The sequence below is a fragment of the Lepidochelys kempii genome, chromosome 1 (genome assembly GCF_965140285.1).
Source record: "Lepidochelys kempii isolate rLepKem1 chromosome 1, rLepKem1.hap1, whole genome shotgun sequence".
In the NCBI taxonomy this organism is placed as follows: Eukaryota; Metazoa; Chordata; order Testudines; family Cheloniidae; genus Lepidochelys; species Lepidochelys kempii.
The window spans coordinates 259,100,073-259,120,928 of NC_136380.1; the positions used below are offsets into that span (position 1 = coordinate 259,100,073).

The following is a 20,856-nucleotide window of genomic DNA, read 5'->3' on the forward strand; positions in this document are numbered from 1 at the left end:
ATGTCCCTTAGCAATCTGTCCTCAAATAAATCGTCATGTCCCCAGTTGTTATGATACTTCCTACAGCTCTGCAAATACTGGAGGAGTCATTGGTTCTGTGTTTGCAATGTTCACGACAATAGTGCAGAGCTGCATGGGCTCCATGCTTCTGTCAGAGATGGTGGACAAGTGCTGCGTGGGTTTGTGGGATTTTAAAAAAGGCGTGAAAATTAGGGATAGGGATGGCATTATGAGATGGAGAAAACTGCATGATGGGAACTTGACTCCCCCAGGTCCCAGAGTTCTTTGTGCGACTCATTTCTACCCGATAACACATTGCAAAAATCCCCCAAAAGGTATTGCACGGGAGGGTGGTGCACAATGCTTAATTTGTGCCAAGGCTTGCTATGGCTAAGCCCTGGTACCTCTAGGCTTGGCAGTTCATAGCCCTGGCATCTCTAGGCTTGCCAAATCAGTTACGAAAGTAAAAAAATTGCCTGAGCCCCGGCACCTCTTTCATTTCAAATTAAGCACTGGTGGTGTGTGACACATTAGGACACCTACCCATGGTACACTGCACTTTGCATTGAGATAAGCATGCTTGATGAGTATACAAAGTGCCAAAGCAAGCAGACAAGTGTGCATGCTCACAAGTGAATACCAACTTCAGTGGCTTTATGCTGACATACCTTGCACTGACCAGTCTGTAGTGTAGACCTGGCCCTAGTGATAACTGATCAGACCTTCCCCTTCTTACCTGTTCCACAACAGAACACAAACAAGACTTGTGAAATTGAAGGGCAGTAAAATTTAAAATCAATAAAAAGGAAATAACCCTTTACAGAGCATACAGTATAATCAATCTGTGGAACTGGTACGGAATGAAGGAGGATACAGGAAGGGATGGACCAGTGATATGATCCAATTTGTTAGGAGGGGGGGAAAATGGACTAGACAGACCAGTGGTCTGATGCAATAAGGCAATTCCTACATTCCTATGAATCCCTCCCAAAAATAAAACAAACATCAATTATTTCCCCCAGCAATCTAGAGAACTGGACTCTGCCTCTTTCCAAGAAATATTGTATATGTGTAGGGGAAGGGAAGAATTCTGCCCCTTCTCATAGGTGATCTTACCTTCTTGTAGGTGATCTTGGTCTGATCTAGTGAGTCAAAGTCTGACACATTCATAGGGTGCTCATACTTCTGTGCAAAGCGGCATATCTCCTTCCTATCTCTGTCTGCAGCAAGAAGATAGAAGAATGAGAATACTGAGGGGCTGAAGAGCATGACTGAGGCCAAAATGACACAAACCAGGAGAATTTCAGCTGAATCAGAAAGGTGAGGCAGCATGCTACTCTCTACCCTACTTCATTCCAGTGAATAAGAGTGAGGATGAAGGGAGGCGGGGGGGGAATGGATGTACCCTTCTCCGCTATCTCAGTATTAAAGAATCAGTTAAGGTACTGGCTCAAGGAAGTAAAATGGCAAAATTATGGTGACATCCAGGTTATATATCAAATAAGAAACACTATTATAGGAACAGTTACCTTTCCAACAACATATGGGGGAAAGACAACCTTGCAGTTAAGGCACAGAACTAGTAGCCATGAAATCTTGGTTCTATCTTGGTCCTGCCACATAAACCCTACATGACCTGGGAGAAATAATTTAACCTCTCCCTGCCTCAATTTCTCCAGCTTCAAAATGTTTCTGTACTGCTTCATAGATTCCAGGTCCATAAGGGACCTTTGTGATCATCTAGTCTGGCCTTCTGTATAGCACAGGCCATAGAAGTTCCCCAAAATCATTCCTAGAACAGGTAAAATATCCAATCTAGATTTAAAAAATTGCCAGTGATGAAGAATCCACCATGACCCTTGGTAAATTGTTCCAATAGTTAATTAATCTCACCGCTACAAATGTATACCTTATTTTCCAGTCTGAATTTGTCTAGCTTCAACTTCCAGCCATTAGATCATATTATACTTTTCTCTGCCAGAGTGAAGAGCCCATTATCAAATATTTGTTCCCCATGTGGATACTTATAGACCAGGGGTCGGCAACCTATGGTACGCTTAGCCTGCTGCCGGTCTGGGGTTCTGGCTGCCAGCCCCTTGCCAGCCAGGGTTCCGGCCACAGGCCCCGCTCACCCTGCTGCCAGCCTAGGTGAACGGAACCCCAGGCTGGCAGCGGTCTGAGCAGGCCAGCGGCGTAAGATTAGCATTTTAATTTAATTTTAAATGAAGCTTCTTAAACATTTTGAAAACCTTGTTTACTTTACATAAGACAATAGTTTAGTTATATAATACATCAGGGGTCGGCAACCTATGGCACGCGTGCCAAAGACAGCATGCGAGCCGATTTTTAATGGCACACTGCTGCCTGCCAGGTCCCAGTCGCTCAGCCCGGTGCCAAACCCAGGCCTGGACCCTGGCAGGCAGCAGCATGCCATTAAAAATCCTGCCAGCCCTGGCCCACTCTTCTCCGCGCCCCCACCCCCCGCCCCCGACAGGATGAAGAAGCTTGGTCCTGATGGCTGCTGCTGCAGGGCAGACAAGCTCCCCCCTCCCCCGCCTCTTCCCCCAGTGTGCTGCATTCCTGTCCCTCCTCCTCTCCCTGCCGAGGATCAGCTGATGGCCCCAGCTGATGGCCCTTGCGTGGGAGGGGGAGAAGAGGAGCTCGCTGCTCCCAGGAGAGGCGGAGAAGAGGTGGGGACGGGGTCTTGGGGAAGGGGGGTGGAATCAGGGCATATCCCATCCAGCCCCCTGCCGTGAGCCACTCTGAGCAGGAGGCTGGGAGAACCCCCACGACCCCAGCCCACACTCCCAGCCCTCTGCCCTGACCCTTACATCCCCCCCCAACCCCCTGCCCTGAACCCTGCACCCCCTCACACACAGCCAGCCCTCTGCCCTGACCCCTGCACCCCCCAAATACCCCAGCCTCCTGCCCTGACCCTTGCACCCCCCCCATGACCCCAGCCCTGACTCCAGTACCCCCCACACATACCCAGCCCTCTCACACCCCATGTCTTGACTCATGCAACCCCACATTCCCACCCCCACCCTGAGCACCAAACAGGAGCTCCTGCACCCTTCCACATTCCCACCTGCACCCCTCGCACCAAATGGGAGCTGCCCAGGTAAGCGCTCCACACCCAAACCTCTTGCCCCAACCCTGAGCCCCCTCCCTCATTCTAGCTCCTGGCCAGACCCTGCATCCCAGCCTGCTCCTTCAACCCGAGCCCTGTGCTCAGTGCATTCCCACCCTCAGCTCAGTGCAGAGAGAGAGGAAGAGAATGGGCTAGAACCAGGGAGAAGGTAGGTATCCACTCTATGTGGGCAGGGCCGGGATCCCAGACCGGCAGCGGGCTGAGCGGGGCCGGCAGCCGGAACCCTGGCTGGCAGGAGCCAGCGGACTGAACCCCAGACCAGCAGCGGGCTGAGTCACTCAGCCCACGGCTGGTCTGGGGTCCCGGCCGCTAGCCCCGCTCAGCCCGCTGCCGGTCTGGGGTTCTGTCTGCCAGCCCCTTGCCAGCCAGGGTCCTGGCCATAGGCCCCGCTCAGCCTGCTGCCAGCCTCGGTGAACGGAACCCCAGGCTGGCAACGGGCTGAGTAGGCCAGCAGCGTAAGATCAGCATTTTAATTTAATTTTAAATGAAGCTGCTTAAACATTTTGAAAACCTTGTTTACTTTACATACAACAGTAGTTTAGTTATATAATATATAGACTTATCGAGAGAGACCTTCTAAAAAACGTTAGAATGTATTACTGGCACGTGAAACCTTAAGTTAAAATGAATAAATGAAGACTCGGCACACCACTTCCGAAAGGTTGCCGACCCTTGTTATAGACTGTACCAAATCACCCCTTAGCCTTCTCTTTCTTAAGATAAATAGATTGAGCTCCTTGAGTCTATAACTATAAGAGATGTTTTTTAATCCTTTAATCATTCTTGTGGTTCTTCTCTGAACCTTCTCTAATTTATCAACATTCTTGAATTGTGGGCACCAGAACTGAACACAGTATTCCAGCAGTGGTAGCACTTGTGCCAATTATAGAGGTAAAATAACCTCTCTACTCCAACTCGAGATTCCCATTTATGCAGCCCCAGATCGCACTAGCTCTTTTTGGCCACTGTGTCACACTGGAGCTCATGTTAAGCAGATTACCCACCATCACTCCCAAATCTTTTTCAATCACTGTTCCCAAGATAGAGTCCCCCATCCTGTAAGTGTGGCCTGCATTCTTTGTTCCTAGATGTATACATTTAACCGTATTAATACCCATATTCTTTGCTTGCACTCAGTTTACCAAGTGATGTAGATTGCTCTGAATCAGTGACATGTCTTCTTCATTATTTAATGCTCCCTCAATTTGTGTGTCAGCTGCAAATTTTATCAGTGAGGATTTTCTGTTTTCTTCCAGGTCATGGATAAGAATTTTAAATAGCACAGAGCCAAGAACTGTCCCCGTGGGAACTCACTGGAAACATATCCATTCAATGACGATTCCCCATTTACAATTCCATTTTGAAGCCTACCAGTTAGCCAGTTTTTAATTCATTTAGTGTGTGCCATGTTAGTTTTATCAAAATATCACGTGATACCAAATCACTTCACAGTAGTGTTACAAGGCTATATTCATTAATTTTTATGAGGTTCTCAATTACTGTAGGCATGAGTGCCTTACACATGCCAATGGAAAAATACATATGCCAAAACATTTAGCTCTTAGTAGTTTAGGGGGAGCTGATGCACAATCTGTGTTCCAGGTTACCGGGGGTTCCTTAAATCAAAACAATGAGATTTGCTAGTGATGTATGTGACACTGAATATTATTTATCATATCTATACTGCATTATTCTCACACCACTCATTCTGGTCCCAATGCTGCAAATATTTATGGAAGTGAATAGCCCCATTGAACTCAATGGAACTATCTACATGCATAAAGTTCAGCATGGGCAGGGCTGGCCTTAGGGAAAATGGCACCGTAGGCGAACTTGTATTTTGATGGCCCTGGCCCCCATGGGTGTGGCACCCCCCATTGCCCCTGGCCCCCCATCCTGCCTTCCCCCCTAACCGTGCCCCCTTCGCTCCAAATGCCTGCTCCCCCTCCCGCACCCCTATTTCCTGCACCACTTCACTCCCAACCTCTGCCCCCCTCCTGTACCCCAACACCAGCCCCCCTAACACCTGCACTGTGCCCTCTTCACCCCAACTCCTGCACTCCCCTCCTGTGCCCCAATTCCTGCACCCCTTCACTTCTACCCCCTGCACCTCCCTCCTGAGCCCCTAAACCCTGCAGTATGCATGCCTCCTCACCCCAACTCCTGTCCCCTAATGAGCCCCTAACCCCTGCACTGTGCCCCCTTTGCCCCTAACCCTTGCATCTCCCTCCTGCACTTATGTTGGGAAACTGACCTGGATACACAAAGCAGCTGGCATTGCTGCTTGCTCCCCCACTGGACTGCTACTCCTCCTCCCCGCAGCCCTAGGGGTCTGTGAGCAAGGAGATGTCAGGGCTTCCTGTATCCAGGTCACTTTCCCTGCGGGCTGTGTAAGGGGAGGGCAGGAGAGCAGCAGCTCCTGATGCCTCAGCACAGCCCAGGTGGGGAAGTGACCTGGATGCAGGGAGCCCTGGTATGTGTGTTGCGGGGACTATGTGAAGGAAAGCGTGTGTGAGTTGAGGGGAGTGTGTGTGCTTGAGTGAGTATGCTGTCTCTTTAAGAAAGCACTCAGGGTCAGGAGCCTGAACGAGGCTCGTTGGAACACAAGCAGCTGCCAGCAGCTCTGGACCCAGAGAGGCACCAGCACACACAGATTCCCCCTGTCCAGTCACCCCAGCTTAGTGGAAATTGGGTACACAGGTGGGGGAGGAGGAGGACACCCTGCCATCAGCCCCTCTCCCTCCCACAGAGCAGACAGGAGGATGCTCCCAGTATAGACGCCGACTCCGTAGGTGCTCCCTGCCCCAGCTCACCTCCACCTCCTCCCCTGAGTGTACCTTCCCCACTTCTCCTTCCAGCGCTTGCCCAAGCTGTGGGAGGGAGGGGGGAGGAGCAGGAACAAGGCATTGGAGCGCTCAGGGGAGGAGTCGTGGTGGGGATTTGGGGAAGGAGTCCAATAGGGGCAGGGAGGGGGCGGAGTTGGAGCTGGGACTTTGGGGAAGGGGTTGGAAGGGGTTGGAATGGGGGCAGGGCAGGGATACAGTTGGGGCGGGACCCACCGGTGCCAGGAGAAGTTGGCACCTATGGCTCCCAGTCCGAAGGGAGGAAGTGGGGGACAGGAATAGCAGTGGCTGCACCCGTGGAGCAGGGCGGAGGAGGGGCATCCCTGCTCCAGAGGAGTCACCTGGCTTGAGGGCTGGTCGTCCAACTGCCCCCTGCAGCTCGGGTCTCTCCCCATGCCCTATGTTGCTGCTCGCCTGCCTGCCCTGCTGCCTCCATCAGCCCAGCTGGCCTCTCGGCAGCAGGACAGGTGGGAATCCAAACCCTGTGCATGGCGCCCCCTTGGGTGGGCCAGCCTGGGCAAGGGCCTGTACAGCCCACCCCAAAGGCTGGCCCTGAGCGTGGGCAGAAGTATTCACAGATTCAGGGCCTAAACTCCCCCAACCCTGTCCCAATTATTCACTGGGCTCAAAACCTGTCATTGATTCTCTGCAAGAGGTGTCTTTGTTTGTTTCAAAGTCCTCATCAGGAATCTAGAGCGGTCTCCAGGACATGAGGGCACACACAGTTTGTACATTCAGAATTTCAAAAATTACATGGTAAAATTACTTTTTGCTAGGGCAAATACACAAGGAGGACATGAGCTGCTTGAGATGCCAGGGGCATTTCAACCTGGAGCTTGCAGGAAATGTCCTAAACTGTGACTCCATTGGAAGGGGGATCATTAATACCCCAGTATTCATTGGCAGGAAATGTCCTGATCTGGAGCTCCTTAAGCTGTACTCATCTCCCCAATAAAACCCCAAATATATGTAATTAGAAAGCATGTGTGCCTCTTTCCCTGGATGTCTTGAAGTGCTTTTTCTCTCTTCTGAAGCTCTTCTGTCCAGAGTATCTCTTTAATGATTCCAAGTCCTCAATCACCTTCAACAATAACAAAAACAACAGCAATTGGTGTTAGGGATTAATTCCACACTAAGTTTTGGGGCTTGGGAACAAAAGGACCCCGGACTCCTAAAGCAGCTACTTAAGCTCAAATGTTTTCAGTTCTGAAATATAATTCTACAATCAATTAACTTTCTCTTGCTTCCTTTTTCTGTTATTACCTTTCGTGCCATTGCTCTTCCATTCTCTTTCCTCTCCCTACTACATACATACCTACACACACACGCATGCACAAAATCCAGGTAATTCACAAAATCCCCATTCAAAACTGCAAGATTCTGTTCTAATTTTGGGGTATCTGCTCTATAATTCCCCCCCTTTAAAGGACTAAGTAATTTCCAGCACCTACTCTCCTCGGAAGCCACTGTTAGGAGGCCACTGTTTTGCAACATCTACCCTGCTGGAATGATGCATTGCCCAAATGTACCATTAGGAGTCACTCCTAAGTTACTCCTGGGGGAATTCTGTGCCAAAAAATTAAAAATTCTGCAACAAAAAATTAAAGATTCTGCAAACAATATTTTCAGATTCTGCAAAATTCTGCATATTTTATTTGTCAAAATAACACAATATAATCACACCAGTTTCAATTATTTTTGGTCATTCATTTCAAACTACCTGCCAGCAAATATGTCTGTAACAATAAAGACAATAAAAAAAGATTCAGAAAATATTTTTTGACAAATAGATTCCTTACTAGGCATATTTATACAGAACTCTGAGTAATAATTCATTTAAACTACAATACAGAACCAAATTTCCTGCACTTCCCAGAAGCCATGCAAAGGCTGGGGGAAATCAAGGGTAACGGAGGAGTGAGAGAGAGAGAAATAATTGCTGGGAAGCAGCCTGGGTGTGAACTTTGAGGGTTGTTGGGTATGGGTGGGAAAAGTATGGAAGAAGTTTTTTTCGGGGGCGGCAAGGGACTGTTAGGGAACTTCCCCCATGCAGATCCTGGCTGACTCCTAGCCTTTCTCAGTCAGACATAAGTGTCCTTCTGCCCCCACTCAGACACGCCCCCCCCGACACCCCGTGTGTCCTTCCACCTCCACTCAGACACCCACTCCCCATTCCCACATGGCCCTGTACCTCCTGCCCATGTCTCTGTGCCCCCACTCATCAACCCCATGTCCCTATGTGGCCCTGCACCCCATCCCTGTCCCCATGTGTCTCTGTGCCCCCACTGAGCCACTCCCTTGTCCCTATGTGGCCCTGCACCTCCCTCCCCACTGTGGCTCTGAGCCTCCACTCCCACTGAGCCCCTGCCCTAGTCTGTCCTTCCCCACTAGCCCTTATGAGGCCCTGTCTGACCCCCCAGCAGCCCACACTATCTGTCTCCCCATAGTCCCTGTCTCCTAACCTGGCCCTACAGAGGCTGTGAAGAAGGCTCTTTCTCTTCTCTAACTGGCTGGGACCACCTGTTGTGTCCTATCGCCACAGTGCCCTCTGGTGGGCAAAAAGCAGTACTGCAGAAGTTACTTGCTGCTGGAAGCTGCTGTTGTGTTCTATTGCCGCAGCACCTGCTGGTGGGCAAAAGGCGGAACTGCAGCAACTTTTGAGCAGAAGCTTTTTTCTGCACAAAAAAATAAAAATATGTATGGCTCATTAATCATGTGTGCGCAGTGGTGCAGAATTCCCCCAAGTGTACTAAGTCTATGCTTTTCCTTGCATATGCTGCAGCAAACTGTCTTTACTCACCAGGTCACCAGTGTGGAATTTTTCCAACTCCAGTCGCAAATGTGCAATTTTCTGGTTCACTTTCTGCATACTGCCAATTGGGCACACTGAGAAGGTAGGTATGTTAAGGAACCTCTTTGGAGAGTATTAATAAGTGTAACAAACCAGACAAAAAATCATGCTGCTACTCTTTTTCTGATACTTTCTCTATTTGCTGCTATTTCTCTTCCATATTTTCTCTCTCTTTGACTTGTTTTCCCTTGTCTCTGCAGCCCTGACTCATCTCACTAACTGCACAATCCAAATCTTTCAGAAAAGCCTCCAAACCTGTTGCAAATGGTATCTGTTGTTAAGGAAAAGTTAGCATATGTGACTCCATTTTGGTTTGGGGCCCACCATTGTTTAAATGCCAGCACATCATACACCAGGAGGAGTGATCCTTAGATACTGAATCCCTGTGAAAATCCTCCTCCTTGTCTCCAGCCTGCCTTGACTCCCAGTATCTGGTTTTTGTCAGTCTCTAACTCCCTGTCTCTTGGCCTTGATGTGAGGCCTCCCATCCTGATAATAAAGGTTACTGATGCATAGCTTTACGACCATGCTGTGTAATTAACATACTGGTATAGCACGAGGAATGCACTAAGCAGGTATAGGTGGTAGATAAGACAAGGGTTTGTTTATTGGCTAAGGTTTCCGATGCACGAGGGCAACATGCTTTGCTAAAAAGTATATAACCTTTGTATAATCTTTATTCAGGGTCCCCTCCTGGCTAGCAGCGTAATAAACTTAGTGTCTTTTGGGAACTCTGCAGTTGTGGACTTTGTTTCTGTGCCTCAGCCTAGATTCGAACTGTGCGTGACCTATCAGGTATAATTCGCAGCATTGGTGTGCGTGTCCTACCAGGTGTAATTCGTAGCAGTTGTGTGCGTGTCCTACCAGGTGTAATTCGCAGCAGTTGTGTGCGTGTCCTACCAGGTGTAATTCGTAACACCGTACAGTGGAGCTGCAGACTTTGGACTACCAACAAAATGTTTGGCAAATTGGGGACCTCTTGAAAAATTAAAAGGGAAGGGATATTTATTTTGATTTTGCCTCAAAGAGATGCTTCTCATAGGCTCTAGACACCCTGCCATCCATTAAAATACATTCCATATCAATAAACACAGTCTGTACCCCATCTTCACCCTTTTTACAAGACCATGATAAATTTTGTACTAAGTATGCCTTGTGAGGTATCATTTCAAAAATTCAATTTGCTTAACATTATTGTCCTGGTAAAATATGTGTGGCAAAATTACATGTCAAAAATTATAAGATTCTACTGTATAATATTGCTGTAACATGATCCAAATTTAGAAAAGCAGGCACAAACCAGTTCATCAAAAAGAAAAGACAAACCAACACCTTATCCTGGTGTCAACAAAGTCAAGTGGACCATCACCTAGTTAAATGGCCATTCTGTGGCAGGAAGAAATGTGTAAGCAAGAACTTTACATATTGACAACAGAACAACTAGGGGTTCCCATGTAAACAGAATGGCTATCACCTGCACCCCAGCTGGAGATAATCCCCAAAGATAATCCTCACACAACATAAATTACCTCTCTACTCTACTCCTTTGCTCATGGCAGCAATGCCTTAAGAGACACTGAACTGAGGAAGGGGTCCTGGCCTAAAAGCTTCTAGCCATTAAAGACTACAAAGAGCAGGTGATGAGAAAAACCTTTGCTTAGAATCTACCTAGCTTGGTAAATTACATACTAGTTTGCATTTTATCTTTTTATTTTCTTTGTGACCAAGTCTGACTTTTATGCCTCTTTACTTGTAATCACTTAAAATCTTTCTGTAGTTAATAAACTTGTTTTATTGTTTTGTCTAAACGAGCGTGTTTGGGAACCTCCACTTGAGATAACAAGGTTTGTGCATATCTTTTTCTACTGATGAACTGACAGACTTTATATGAGGTTGCATCATCCAGTAGAGAGCTGGGCAGTATAAGAAACATTTCTGGGGGAAGATCTGGGACTGGGAGTTTGCTGGTATCGCCCTGTATGGAATTAATGGGTGTCTGGCCAAAGCATTAATGTAATTCAGCTGGGAGTGATTTTTGCGTGCTAGATGCTGTAGGTGAACTGGCCAGGAGTGGTTGTTCTCCCAACAAAGCAGTGCAAAGGCACCTCTGATTGGAGAACTGAGGGGACACAGCTGTTCAACAGTCTAGATTGTACCCTGGGTGATGTCACAATAACCTTCACAGCACAATACATCAGCCAGTCATCAAGAAATAGAACAGCAAAATCTCCCCAACCATTTACTGACAGTCAAAAAGTTTGGTCTATTACAGACCAAGTGTTGATGAAACAAATGAAGTCTTACCTCTCCCTTTCCCAGCATCTGAGCAGTTCTTCACTGCTGAAATCTCAGCATCATGCCCTTATTAGAACAGCCCAAACTGTGGTAGGTTATGTTTAATTGGCCAAGTGAAGCAATCCCTCACACTCAACTCAATGGCATTTCTTTGTGTGTCTGTAACATGATCATTGTTGAAAAATCACATTTCATCAATTCCAGAATCTCAGGGACTCCTCTCTCTAGGTATCAATGGGCAGAACCCTATTGATTTTGGTGAAAATCAGAAAGTTAGAAAAGCTTAATTGCCATTAAAATCCCTATTTAGTCATTGAGGATGTAGAGTGAGACGGTGACCTCATCATTAGAGTCCAGTTACGGTTAGTAGAGCCCTTAGCTGCCACCCCCTGCCACACCCATACACTGAACAGAACCCTATTGATGTTGATGAAAATCAGAAACCAAAAAACAAACTGATTTTAGAAACCCCAAAAGCTTGATTTCCATTGTTTACCAAAATCAACAGAGTTCTGCCCATCGTGGGGGATGGGGGCAAGGGGCTTGGCTGGAGTGGAAGCACAAGATGCACATCTGGGTGTACAGCTTGGCCTACATAAGCAACACAGTATGTGACTCTCTAGCGTTGATTGTTCACTGGCAGAAGATACATGAAGGTTTCTTGTTTACGCTCTGCTGCATGTTCAACGTCTCAGTCTCCTTTGCTTGTTGCATGGGCAATACCCCCACAAATTCTTGGAATCGGATAATTGGTGAAGTATTATTTAAGGCTGCCATGTTTCCAGTGCAAAATATAAACTAATTCCTAGCAAAGTGGGGACAAAACATTTCCATTACAAAAATATTTTTATAGAATCTCTTCCTCTCTCCCACTTTACTGCCTTCAAAACCAAATGCCCTTTGACAAACCTTATTGGATTTTGCTTTGCGTGGGTTCATACTGAGGTCCCTCTTGATAATTCTTCATTGCCACAGGCAGTAAGGACACTGCACCTCATGTGGAAAGGTCAGACATCTGTGGGGCTCAGATGAGTGGGAGAAGGTCATCTGAGGATGATTCTCCCCATAACAATGGAAACAAACAGCCAGGCTATGTTTTAAGGCATAAACAAGGATTCAGCAAGCTCAGATGTTTCCAGATGACACTTGTTTTGTGACCATTTGTTTTCTCCCTTATATATATGCTCTATTTATTTATTTTACTTTTATAATTTTAACTGTAATTTCCTTGGGGCAGGCACCTTGTTATATACTTTACTTGTACAGTGCCTTACACACCTATAACACCATAATAATAAATGGGAAATGTGTGGAAGCTCAGAGAAACTTTGGAGTGAAGAGGGAGGGAGACATTAAAATATCAGATTTTGGTAGCATTTTTAAGGTATGATGTGAGATGTCTGGGCCTTCCTCCAACAAATGAGCAGCGAGCAGGCCTGTCAAAAGTTCCTGTATGAAAATATTAACCAAGATAATTCCCATCTGGGAAAGCAGCTGGTTAGGAGGAAAAGGTGGAGAAGTGGCCCTCTGTCCTAAAAGCAATGAGTTTCCTTAAAAGAGGGACACAGTGAGTGAGGTAATAGCTTTTCCTGGACCAACTTCTGTTGCTGAAAGAGAAGACGGGCTTTGGATCAACACCAGAACTGAAGGTTTCAAGAGGAGCGAGCGGGAAAGCTGGTCTCCTCTTTCACCCTCAGAGGTTGATCCAACACAAGCTATTACCTCACCCACCTTGTCTCTCACACACCCTGGGACCAACAGGGCCACGCCACCACACTCCTCAAAAGCACATGTTCTTGGGAAGTGACTAGGGCATGGCAGGGCTGGTTGTGTCACCCCCGCCGCCCTGTAGGCCAGACCGGGGCTGTTACACTCGGGTGCCCCTGCGGCGGGCGGGCCAGCAGGGGAGAAATGACCCGGCCCAGGCACGGCACCGGGCAGCAGCAGTACACGCAGGCCCCACGGTGCAGGGGGCACTGGGGCAGCGCCTCCTCCCCTGCCGGGACTGAACGGAGCCCTCGGGCTGCCCACGTTCCCCGTCAGCCCCTGGAGCAGCTCGGAGCCGGGAGGCCCCTACAGCGCGCCCGGGCTGCCAGCGGCTGCAGCGCAGAGCCTCAGCCCGGGAGGGATTTGCAGCCCCGCCCGGGCCCCGAGCGCCTCCTGACGCCACTAGGGGGCGCAGCGTCACACACACCCCCCGGCTTCGCACGGGCGGGGCCTCGGTGAGACAGGAGCCGGCCCCGCAGCTCGGAGGGCGGCTGAACCCCCGCTGGGGGGCGCCGGGCGCGGACGCAGCCCGGGCGGGAAAGAGGCCCCGGCAGGCTGCCGGGGTGGCGCTGGCCGCGCATGGCTCACCTGAGCGCTCGCGCGAGCCCCCAACCAGCGCTAGGCGGGGGAAGTCTCCAGTGAGGGCTCATTATTACTAGGCGTCCCTCTATCACCATGGTAACCCTGCGGCGCAAACCATTCTCCTCCGCACTCCGAAGGGAGCGACCGCTGCCACTGGTGCGGGAGGAGGGAGATAAGGAACTCGAGGTGAGGTAGAGAGAGAATGCTGTTGGCTCGCACTCACCTCCCTATTCCATGGTACTGTCTAGCTTCAGAGTCTCCCCCCGCGTGACCGTTCGCGAGTCCGACACTACCATTCCGGGCTGGGGAAGGGGGGGGGTCTGACATCTGATACCGGCTCATTCCTCTGAACTCTCTCAAGGGCTCTGAATACGGATCGTTCCATTCATGAACAGACCCCTGGGGAGAGGATGTACTTTAACGTATGCCCTCATACAGAATAACGTTCTACCGGTTCCCGGCCTTGCCCTCTCCCCAGTGGTAGAATCCTAATCTCTTCCACCGAGGTGGTACAGACCGTTCCCCCGCCGCAAACAACTGCGGACTTCGAAGGCGTCAGATACGCATGCGCAGGACGGCTAGCCGTGGACAACAAGGCAGAGTGGGGCGCTTGGTGCAGGTGAGGCGAGGATGGTGAGCTTCCCTGCCGCGCGGGTACTAGAAGGGTCGCGGGGGACCCGGATGTTTCAGCCTCGTTTTGATCGAAAGAGACAATCTCCACTGACACCCCAGCATTCCCCTTCCGCCCCTCCCCCCCGACACACGCGCGTGTCTCCGGCTCGTGGCTGGGCAGCCGGTGACTTCGCGCCCTCCCACCCCCAGCGTGGGCACGTGCCGCCCAGCCGTGAGGAGGAGCGAGGGACACCCCAGGGGATAAGCCCCCGCCGGGGCCTGGAAGCCTAGCAGCCCCCCCTGCCCTGCTCCCCAAGCCGGGCTGCCTCTGCACGGCTGGGCACTCCCCAGGCAGGGTGGGCGGCACAGCTCCAAGCTGCGCCTTGACACACTCTTGCCTCTGCCCTGAAGGAGCCTGGCACTGGCCGACGACACCCCCTAGAGCTGGTCCCTGCCCGTGGAGCCCGGCTGCCACGCGATGCTCCCTGAGGTGCTCACTCGCTGCTGCCCTTGCACTCCTGGATCTGCCTCTGCTCCTGAGGAGCCAGGGCAGCGGTGAGCAAGCATCTCAGGGAGCTCCTTTGTGGGAGAGGCAAGAGCACATCAAGGCACAGCTTAGAGCTGTGCTGCCCGCCCTGCCTGTGGAGTGCCCGGCTGTGCAGAGGCAGCCCAGCTCAGGGAGCAGAACAGGGATGGCTGCCAGGCACCCAGCTAGCGTCCTGGCTCCCCCAGTGTGGAGAGCCAGGGGCCTGGGCAGGCTGGGTGGCTCCCATCTGCTTCCAATCTGCCAGCTCCTGGCAGGAGGTGACCGTTCTCAAACTGTGGGGCAGGGGGATACCACATAGTTTGAAAACCTTTATGCTAAGGAAGACAAATCTGGGGGGGACATTATGTGACTCCATGTCACCTCTGGTTTGGGGGGCAGTGCCCCCCTGCTCTCCCCAATCTCTGCCCCTGCGTAGAAGGTAAAGAAAATCCAGTCCTGGGGAATTGTGGGAAGGGACTGAAGGATTAGTAGCACCCAAATTATGTAACCTGGGTTACAGTTCGCCTCCACACTGCAAAGGGTGGGTGTCACAGCCTGAGTTAAAGCAGAACCCAAGCTCTAATCCCCACCCAGGCAAGCAAATCTGGATTCAAAGCCACTCCAAAAGCAGGTCAAAGGTTTTTGTGTGGTGACAGTACGGGGTTTAGGGCTAAAACCCAGTTAAGAGACTGGGTTCACCATGCAGTGAAGACATCCCCTGAAAGGGACTACTTACTCCAGGCAGATGAGGCTATTCTAGGGTGAATGCTTCATATGAAGCTTTGTTCTTTTTAAAGTGGGACTGAACAAAGCTCTGAAAATGTACTTGGGGTTTCTGGTTTTAGAGTACAACTGATTAAAATTGATACAATTCCCAGCTGATCAAATATTTGAGGAAACCAGTAGGTTTCTATAAAATAGTAACTGAAAATACTCTTATAATTACAATATGTACACTCAGGAAGACACTTTCCAGAAAGAGCCTAAAAGATTCTCGCTCACTGAGGGCTCATTCCTAGGTCTTAAGAAGAGTTAAACAGTGATTTTAAATATATCCTATCATTTTACTTTTTAAAAGCCATAATTTGTCTAAGCATAAATACTGAAAATTGGAACCAACAAACACCAGAAACTGGAACTCCTAAATATTCTATAGGGAATCATCCTGTGGTGCGAGGTTGGATAGATAAGAAATGTCTGAGCTTTTCTTTCTATGTTTTGTCCTTGTATCTGGAAAACAGGGCAAGGCAGCAGAAGTGAGCAGGCTTGGAGATTGGAAAGCCATGCCTCTCTTTGGGAACACGTTCAGTCCAAAGAAAACCCCACCTAGGAAATCAGCCTCCCTCTCCAACCTGCACTTGGTAAGTGCGGGATTCTAGGGATCTTCTATCAACCCTTTAAGAACAAGGGACAGGTAATCTGCCTTAAAAATGTTATTGTAACAACTCTCATAACAAAGTATTAGACACTCCCCCCACACACACAGAGTCTCTCCACTCTCATATTCCCATCTGTTTCTCCTTCCTCTTCTGGTCCAGAGTCATGACCACTTACTGATGGCTGGATAGTGAGAGAAGAAGTGGAATCTTTAGTTAGTGGCATACTTCACTCCATCTTCAGTCAGAAGCCAGATTCACGGCACCTGAAACTTCTAATGTGTGCTTTTAATACAGACGGCAATGGGGCAGGGGCTTTCCTTACAGTTGGCACCAAAGATAGAGTAGGACCCAGAGAATGAACTCCCCTCATGTCCCTAAAGATAGCTCTTTTAGTTCAGGGGTGACATATGTTGGAAGGAGACTCTGTATAGGTGTGTGTGAGACAGAAGCTTGTACTGCAGCAGCATGTGCAATGTTAATAATAGGACATCAGATTCTATGGCCACTGATACAGCACCTTTCACAAGAATGCCAGTCACTTTAAAAAAAAAGTGAAGGTGTGAGGGAAAGTATGGAGAGAGAAAATGAAAATTTTAGAAAACATTGATTTTTTTTTTCTGCAGCTGGACAGATCGACCCGTGAAATTGAGCTGGGCCTGGACTATGGCACTCCCAACATGAACCTCACTGGACAGAGTCTGAAGTTTGAGAATGGCCAGTGGATAGCAGGTGAGGAGCTGCTCCTGTTGCTTTGGTCTGGGAGAGTTGTGGAGTTACATGATGATTATAACTTTGGCCTGTCTCTCCTTTAGAGTCAGGGAGCAGCAGTGGGGATCGCAGGGAGACACAGCGCCTGCGCAAACGGAACCAGCAGCTGGAGGAAGAGAACAATCTCCTGCGTCTGAAAGTGGATATCCTGCTGGACATGGTGAGGATGGGGAGATTCACCTCTCTGAAGTGACCAGAAATGCCCCTGAGACAGAGTGAAGAGCTCTGGGTCATCCCAAAAACACAGGTCCTAATGCCAACCTGTGTCCCTGCTCCCATTCACACTGAGCCCTACCCCGCTGTTAGACACACTTAACACAGTAGTGATTGTGCAAGAGTGAAGATTGACCTCATCCACTTCCTCCCCAAGGGGAGGAGAAGGTCCAGGTCCCTTCAGGAGAAGAGCTGGATTACAGTGAGTACCATAGTTGAGAGGAGGAGCCTGAACATCTGGATGATATAGGAAGACTTCCCCCATACCTTGAGTGTTTTCCATTTTCTATTTGTATATTAGTATCTTCTGCTTGTCACTATTGGGCTTCTGCAGTCAGTGAAATGAAGACCTTGACCATTCATGGTCACTTGAGATCTTAGGTTCCATAAGGCCTTCTTTTTTGCAAGAGTAATGAAAAAGATCTTTCATCTCCACCCCATAGTCTTTCACCCCAAAGACCATTATAAACTGAAATACAGCAATACACAGGGGTCACAGCTTCCATGGAAAAAAATGCAGCCACTCCTGGAGTGAAACATGGTAACTATTTAACAAAGTAAGAATGTTAACCGATATGTCAGGGGTGGCCAAATTTACTGAGCCTCCAAGTCATGTTCGACAATCTTCAGAAGTTCAAGAGCTGAGGCACATCTGCTGGGGCTTGGGGCTTCAGCCCTGTGGCGGGGTGGTGCCCTGCAGAGAGGGGAGTCTCAGGGCTTCAGCACGGTCCTGCTGAAGCCTCAAACCCTGGCCGGTGCACCCCATAGGGTTGAAGCCCTGAGACCCCCACTTCCTGCTGAACAGAAGCCAGAGGCAATGCGCAGGATGGGGGTACGTGGGGTCACATGCCCCCCAAAATCTGCTAGGATTTGCTGACCCTGCTCAGTCACATGGCGCCACCGGGCCCCCTCCCTTCACAGCAGCTGCTGGAGCTGGCAAGCTGGGATTGCAGTTGTGAGGAGAGGCAGCGGCAAACAGCTGGGAGTTGCAGGGAGAACTCCTGAGGTTAAGAGGGAGGCGTGCCTGGGAGGGCGTGACTCAAGCTGTTGGGAGGGGTTGAACCTTTAAATTGTGACCTCCCCCCACTCTCAGGCACCAGTTGTCTCTAGCAGAAGCCCCAAGCTCCCCCGCAATCTGGTAGGTGGAGAATGGGGGTATTGTGGGGGGGTCTGTGAGCTGCACTTTAACCCCGTGCTATGTCATCCTGACGAAATAGCAATTTGGGTAATTACATTCTCCTTCCCTAAATTCCTTCTGCAGTTTCAGTTAGAAAGATGCTGTTGTGGTTAAAGCACAGTCAGGAGGTCTGTGCTCTCCATAGTGTTTCTGGGTGGCCTTGGGCAATTCAGTGAACCTTCATGCCTCAGTTTCCCTCTCTGTAAAATTAGAGTGATATTTCTCTACCTCACATGGGTGAAAGCTAATTCATTCATGTTTGTAAATCTCTGCAAGGTCATTGGACACAGTGTGCTGTGAAATCCAAAGTATTAATTGCGGAAGCTCTTTCTCACTTCTTTCTAAAGCTGTCGTATAGTGTGTTACAGACTCAGAACCTGCTGAGTTCCACCCCAAAGGCACTTGTGTATCTGTGGTGTATGTCTGTAAAGTGCTTAGGGATCCTGCTGGGTGTAAGGGACTTCAGAGATATGTTAGATCAGGGATCAGCAACCTATGGCACGTGTGCCAAAGACGGCACGCGAGCCGATTTTTAATGGCATGCTGCTGTCTGTTGGGGCCCAGCCACTGGCGTCGCTCAGCACCCGCTGCCGAACCCAGGCTGGGATCCCAGTGCCATTAAAAATCCAGCCCACCCCAGCCTGCTCTCCCCCCCCCCCCCAGGGCAGGGTGAAGAAGCTTGGTCCTGCCAGCTGCTGCTGCAGAGCAGGCAAGCTCCCCCTGCCGTGCTGGGTTCTTGCCCCTCCTCCTCTCCCTCCCTGCTGCCGATCAGCTGATGGACCTTGCGAGGGACGGGGAGAAGAGGTGGGACAGGGCCTTGGGGAAGGGGGGTGGAATCAGGTCATATCCCCTCCAGCCCCCTGCCATGAGCCACTCTGGGCAGGGGGCTGGGAGCACCCCCACAACCATAGTCCACACTCCCAGCCCTCTGCCCTGACCCCTGCACCCCCCTCACACACACCCCAGCCTCCTGCCGTGACCCCTGCATCCCCCCACAACCCTAGCCCTGACTCCAGCACCCCCCACACATACCCAGCCCCCACACCCCATGCCCTGACTCCTGCACCCCCCTCACGTGCCCTCTGCCCTGACTCCTGCACCCTCCTCACACACTCCAACCCCCAGCCTGCTCCTTCACCTCCAGCTCTGTGCTCAGTGCACTCCCACCCTCAGTTCAGTGCAGAGAGAGAGAGGAAGAGAATGGGCTAGAACCAGAGAGAAGGTACGTACCCACTCTATGTGGGCAGGGCCGGGATCCCAGACCTGCAGTGGGCTGAGCGGGGCCAGCAGCCAGGACCCTGGCTGGCAGGAGGCGGCAGACGGAACTCCAGACTGGCAGCTGGCTGAGCCGCTCAGCCCACTGCCGGTCTGGGGTTCTGGCTGCCCGGCCCTTGCCAGCCGGGGTCCCGGCCGCAGGCCCCGCTCAGCCTGCTGCCAGCCTAGGTGAACAGAACCCCAGGCTGGCAGCGGGCTGAGCGGGCCAGCAGCGTAAGATCAGCATTTTAATTTAATTTTAAATGAAGCTGCTTAAACATTTTGAAAACCTCGTTTACATACGACAATAGTTTAGTTATATAATATATAGACTTATCGAGAGAGACCTTCTAAAAAACGTTAAAATGTATTACTGGCACGCGAAACCTTAAATTAAAGTGAATACATGAAGACTCGGCACCCCACTTCTGAAAGGTTGCCGACCCCTCTGTTAGATAGTACTTTCCTTATTCTGATGTATATTTTATAAAAACAATACTCCATGGGGATGTGAGGGATTATTCTTACTCTTATTCTTGTCTGCTCTTGGTTGCAGCTGTCTGAGACCACAGCTGAGTCCCATCTGATGGAGAAGGAGCTGGAGGACCTGAAGAGTCACAGCCGGAGGAGGAGGTGAACAACAGCAAGAAACAGGGGGTTAGGGGATGGGCGAGCAAGGGAATTTGGTTTGAAATCTCCATCACGCATGCAAGCAGGGCTGCTAAAGCTGAAGGGCTCTTAAAGCCTGGCTGGGACAGCTTCATTGTCTTGGTAGCACATGGTGATATTACAGTCCACTAGACAGGTAGCCAAGTTCCCAGGCTTGAAATGTTAATGCGGCCTCCAACCAGAAGGCATCTACTATACTACTCCGTAGAGCTGACGCAATGCTCTTGATAAGTCACCGTAGGACATGTTCTGTAGCGATGAACATCTCTTTCTGCCCAGACCACTCCTCACTTCTTTTCCTCTATAGACCTGCCACTCAAGGCACAGAGCCCTTGGTGGAAGCACATGTTGATAATCTGTTTTATCAAGGAGTGCTGGGCAAGAGTCCTTTCTATACTGTGAGCAGAGGAGTATTTGTGAGTGGATGGTAGGGAAGATATCTTTGTATATGTGCACGGCCTTAGTGTCTCTGGTTTGCAGCTTCTGTATGGGTCTCCTTGCTAATATCTTTGATCTCACAAGCTTCGGATTGGCCTTTCCCCAACTCCTGTTCTAAAAATCAAATAACATCCTAAACTAAAACAGTCTTTCCATTTTCAGATATTTATTATTATTATTTTTGTACAAACCACTAACTGCTTCCTGCTGTTGGCAGGTGGGTTTCTGGAATTGTTTGTTCTCCTGAGTGTTTCTTACATTTGTATAAAATGAAAACAAATTAAAAAAATTGTATAAAATTAAAACAAACCACATTTGTGAATCTGTTACG

General features: G+C 49.7%; 2 protein-coding genes across 8 annotated transcripts in view; one reads left to right on the plus strand and one right to left on the minus strand.

The window, feature by feature from the left end:
* Nucleotides 1-14,005, minus strand: part of FAM227A (family with sequence similarity 227 member A) — a 47,351-nt gene extending 33,346 nt beyond the window's left edge. For 2 of the 6 annotated variants that reach the window (XM_073326465.2, XM_073326474.2), the window contains exons 1-5: nucleotides 12,050-13,312; nucleotides 11,791-11,945; nucleotides 8,795-8,880; nucleotides 6,985-7,075; nucleotides 1,117-1,220 (exon numbers count right to left, since the gene is read on the minus strand). In XM_073326465.2, coding sequence (XP_073182566.2) covers nucleotides 1,117-1,220; nucleotides 6,985-7,075; nucleotides 8,795-8,880; nucleotides 11,791-11,917 — 408 coding nt within the window. In that variant the 5' untranslated portion in view covers nucleotides 11,918-11,945; nucleotides 12,050-13,312. The other 4 variants (XM_078850735.1, XM_078850742.1, XM_078850744.1 and 1 more) reach the window with 4 other exon arrangements.
* CBY1 (chibby 1, beta catenin antagonist) lies at nucleotides 13,598-20,834 on the plus strand. Of its 2 annotated transcripts, none has more exons than XM_073326553.2 (5): nucleotides 13,598-14,108; nucleotides 15,869-15,988; nucleotides 16,630-16,735; nucleotides 16,819-16,934; nucleotides 19,975-20,834. In XM_073326553.2, the coding sequence occupies exons 1-5, from the start codon at nucleotides 14,055-14,057 to the stop codon at nucleotides 20,053-20,055; spliced, it is 477 nt and encodes a 158-aa protein (XP_073182654.1). In that variant the 5' UTR covers nucleotides 13,598-14,054; the 3' UTR covers nucleotides 20,056-20,834. The 2 variants fall into 2 exon arrangements, with proteins under 2 accessions (XP_073182654.1, XP_073182664.1); XM_073326563.1 differs by having other exon boundaries at nucleotides 14,047-14,122.
* The last annotated feature ends 22 nt before the right edge of the window (nucleotides 20,835-20,856 follow it).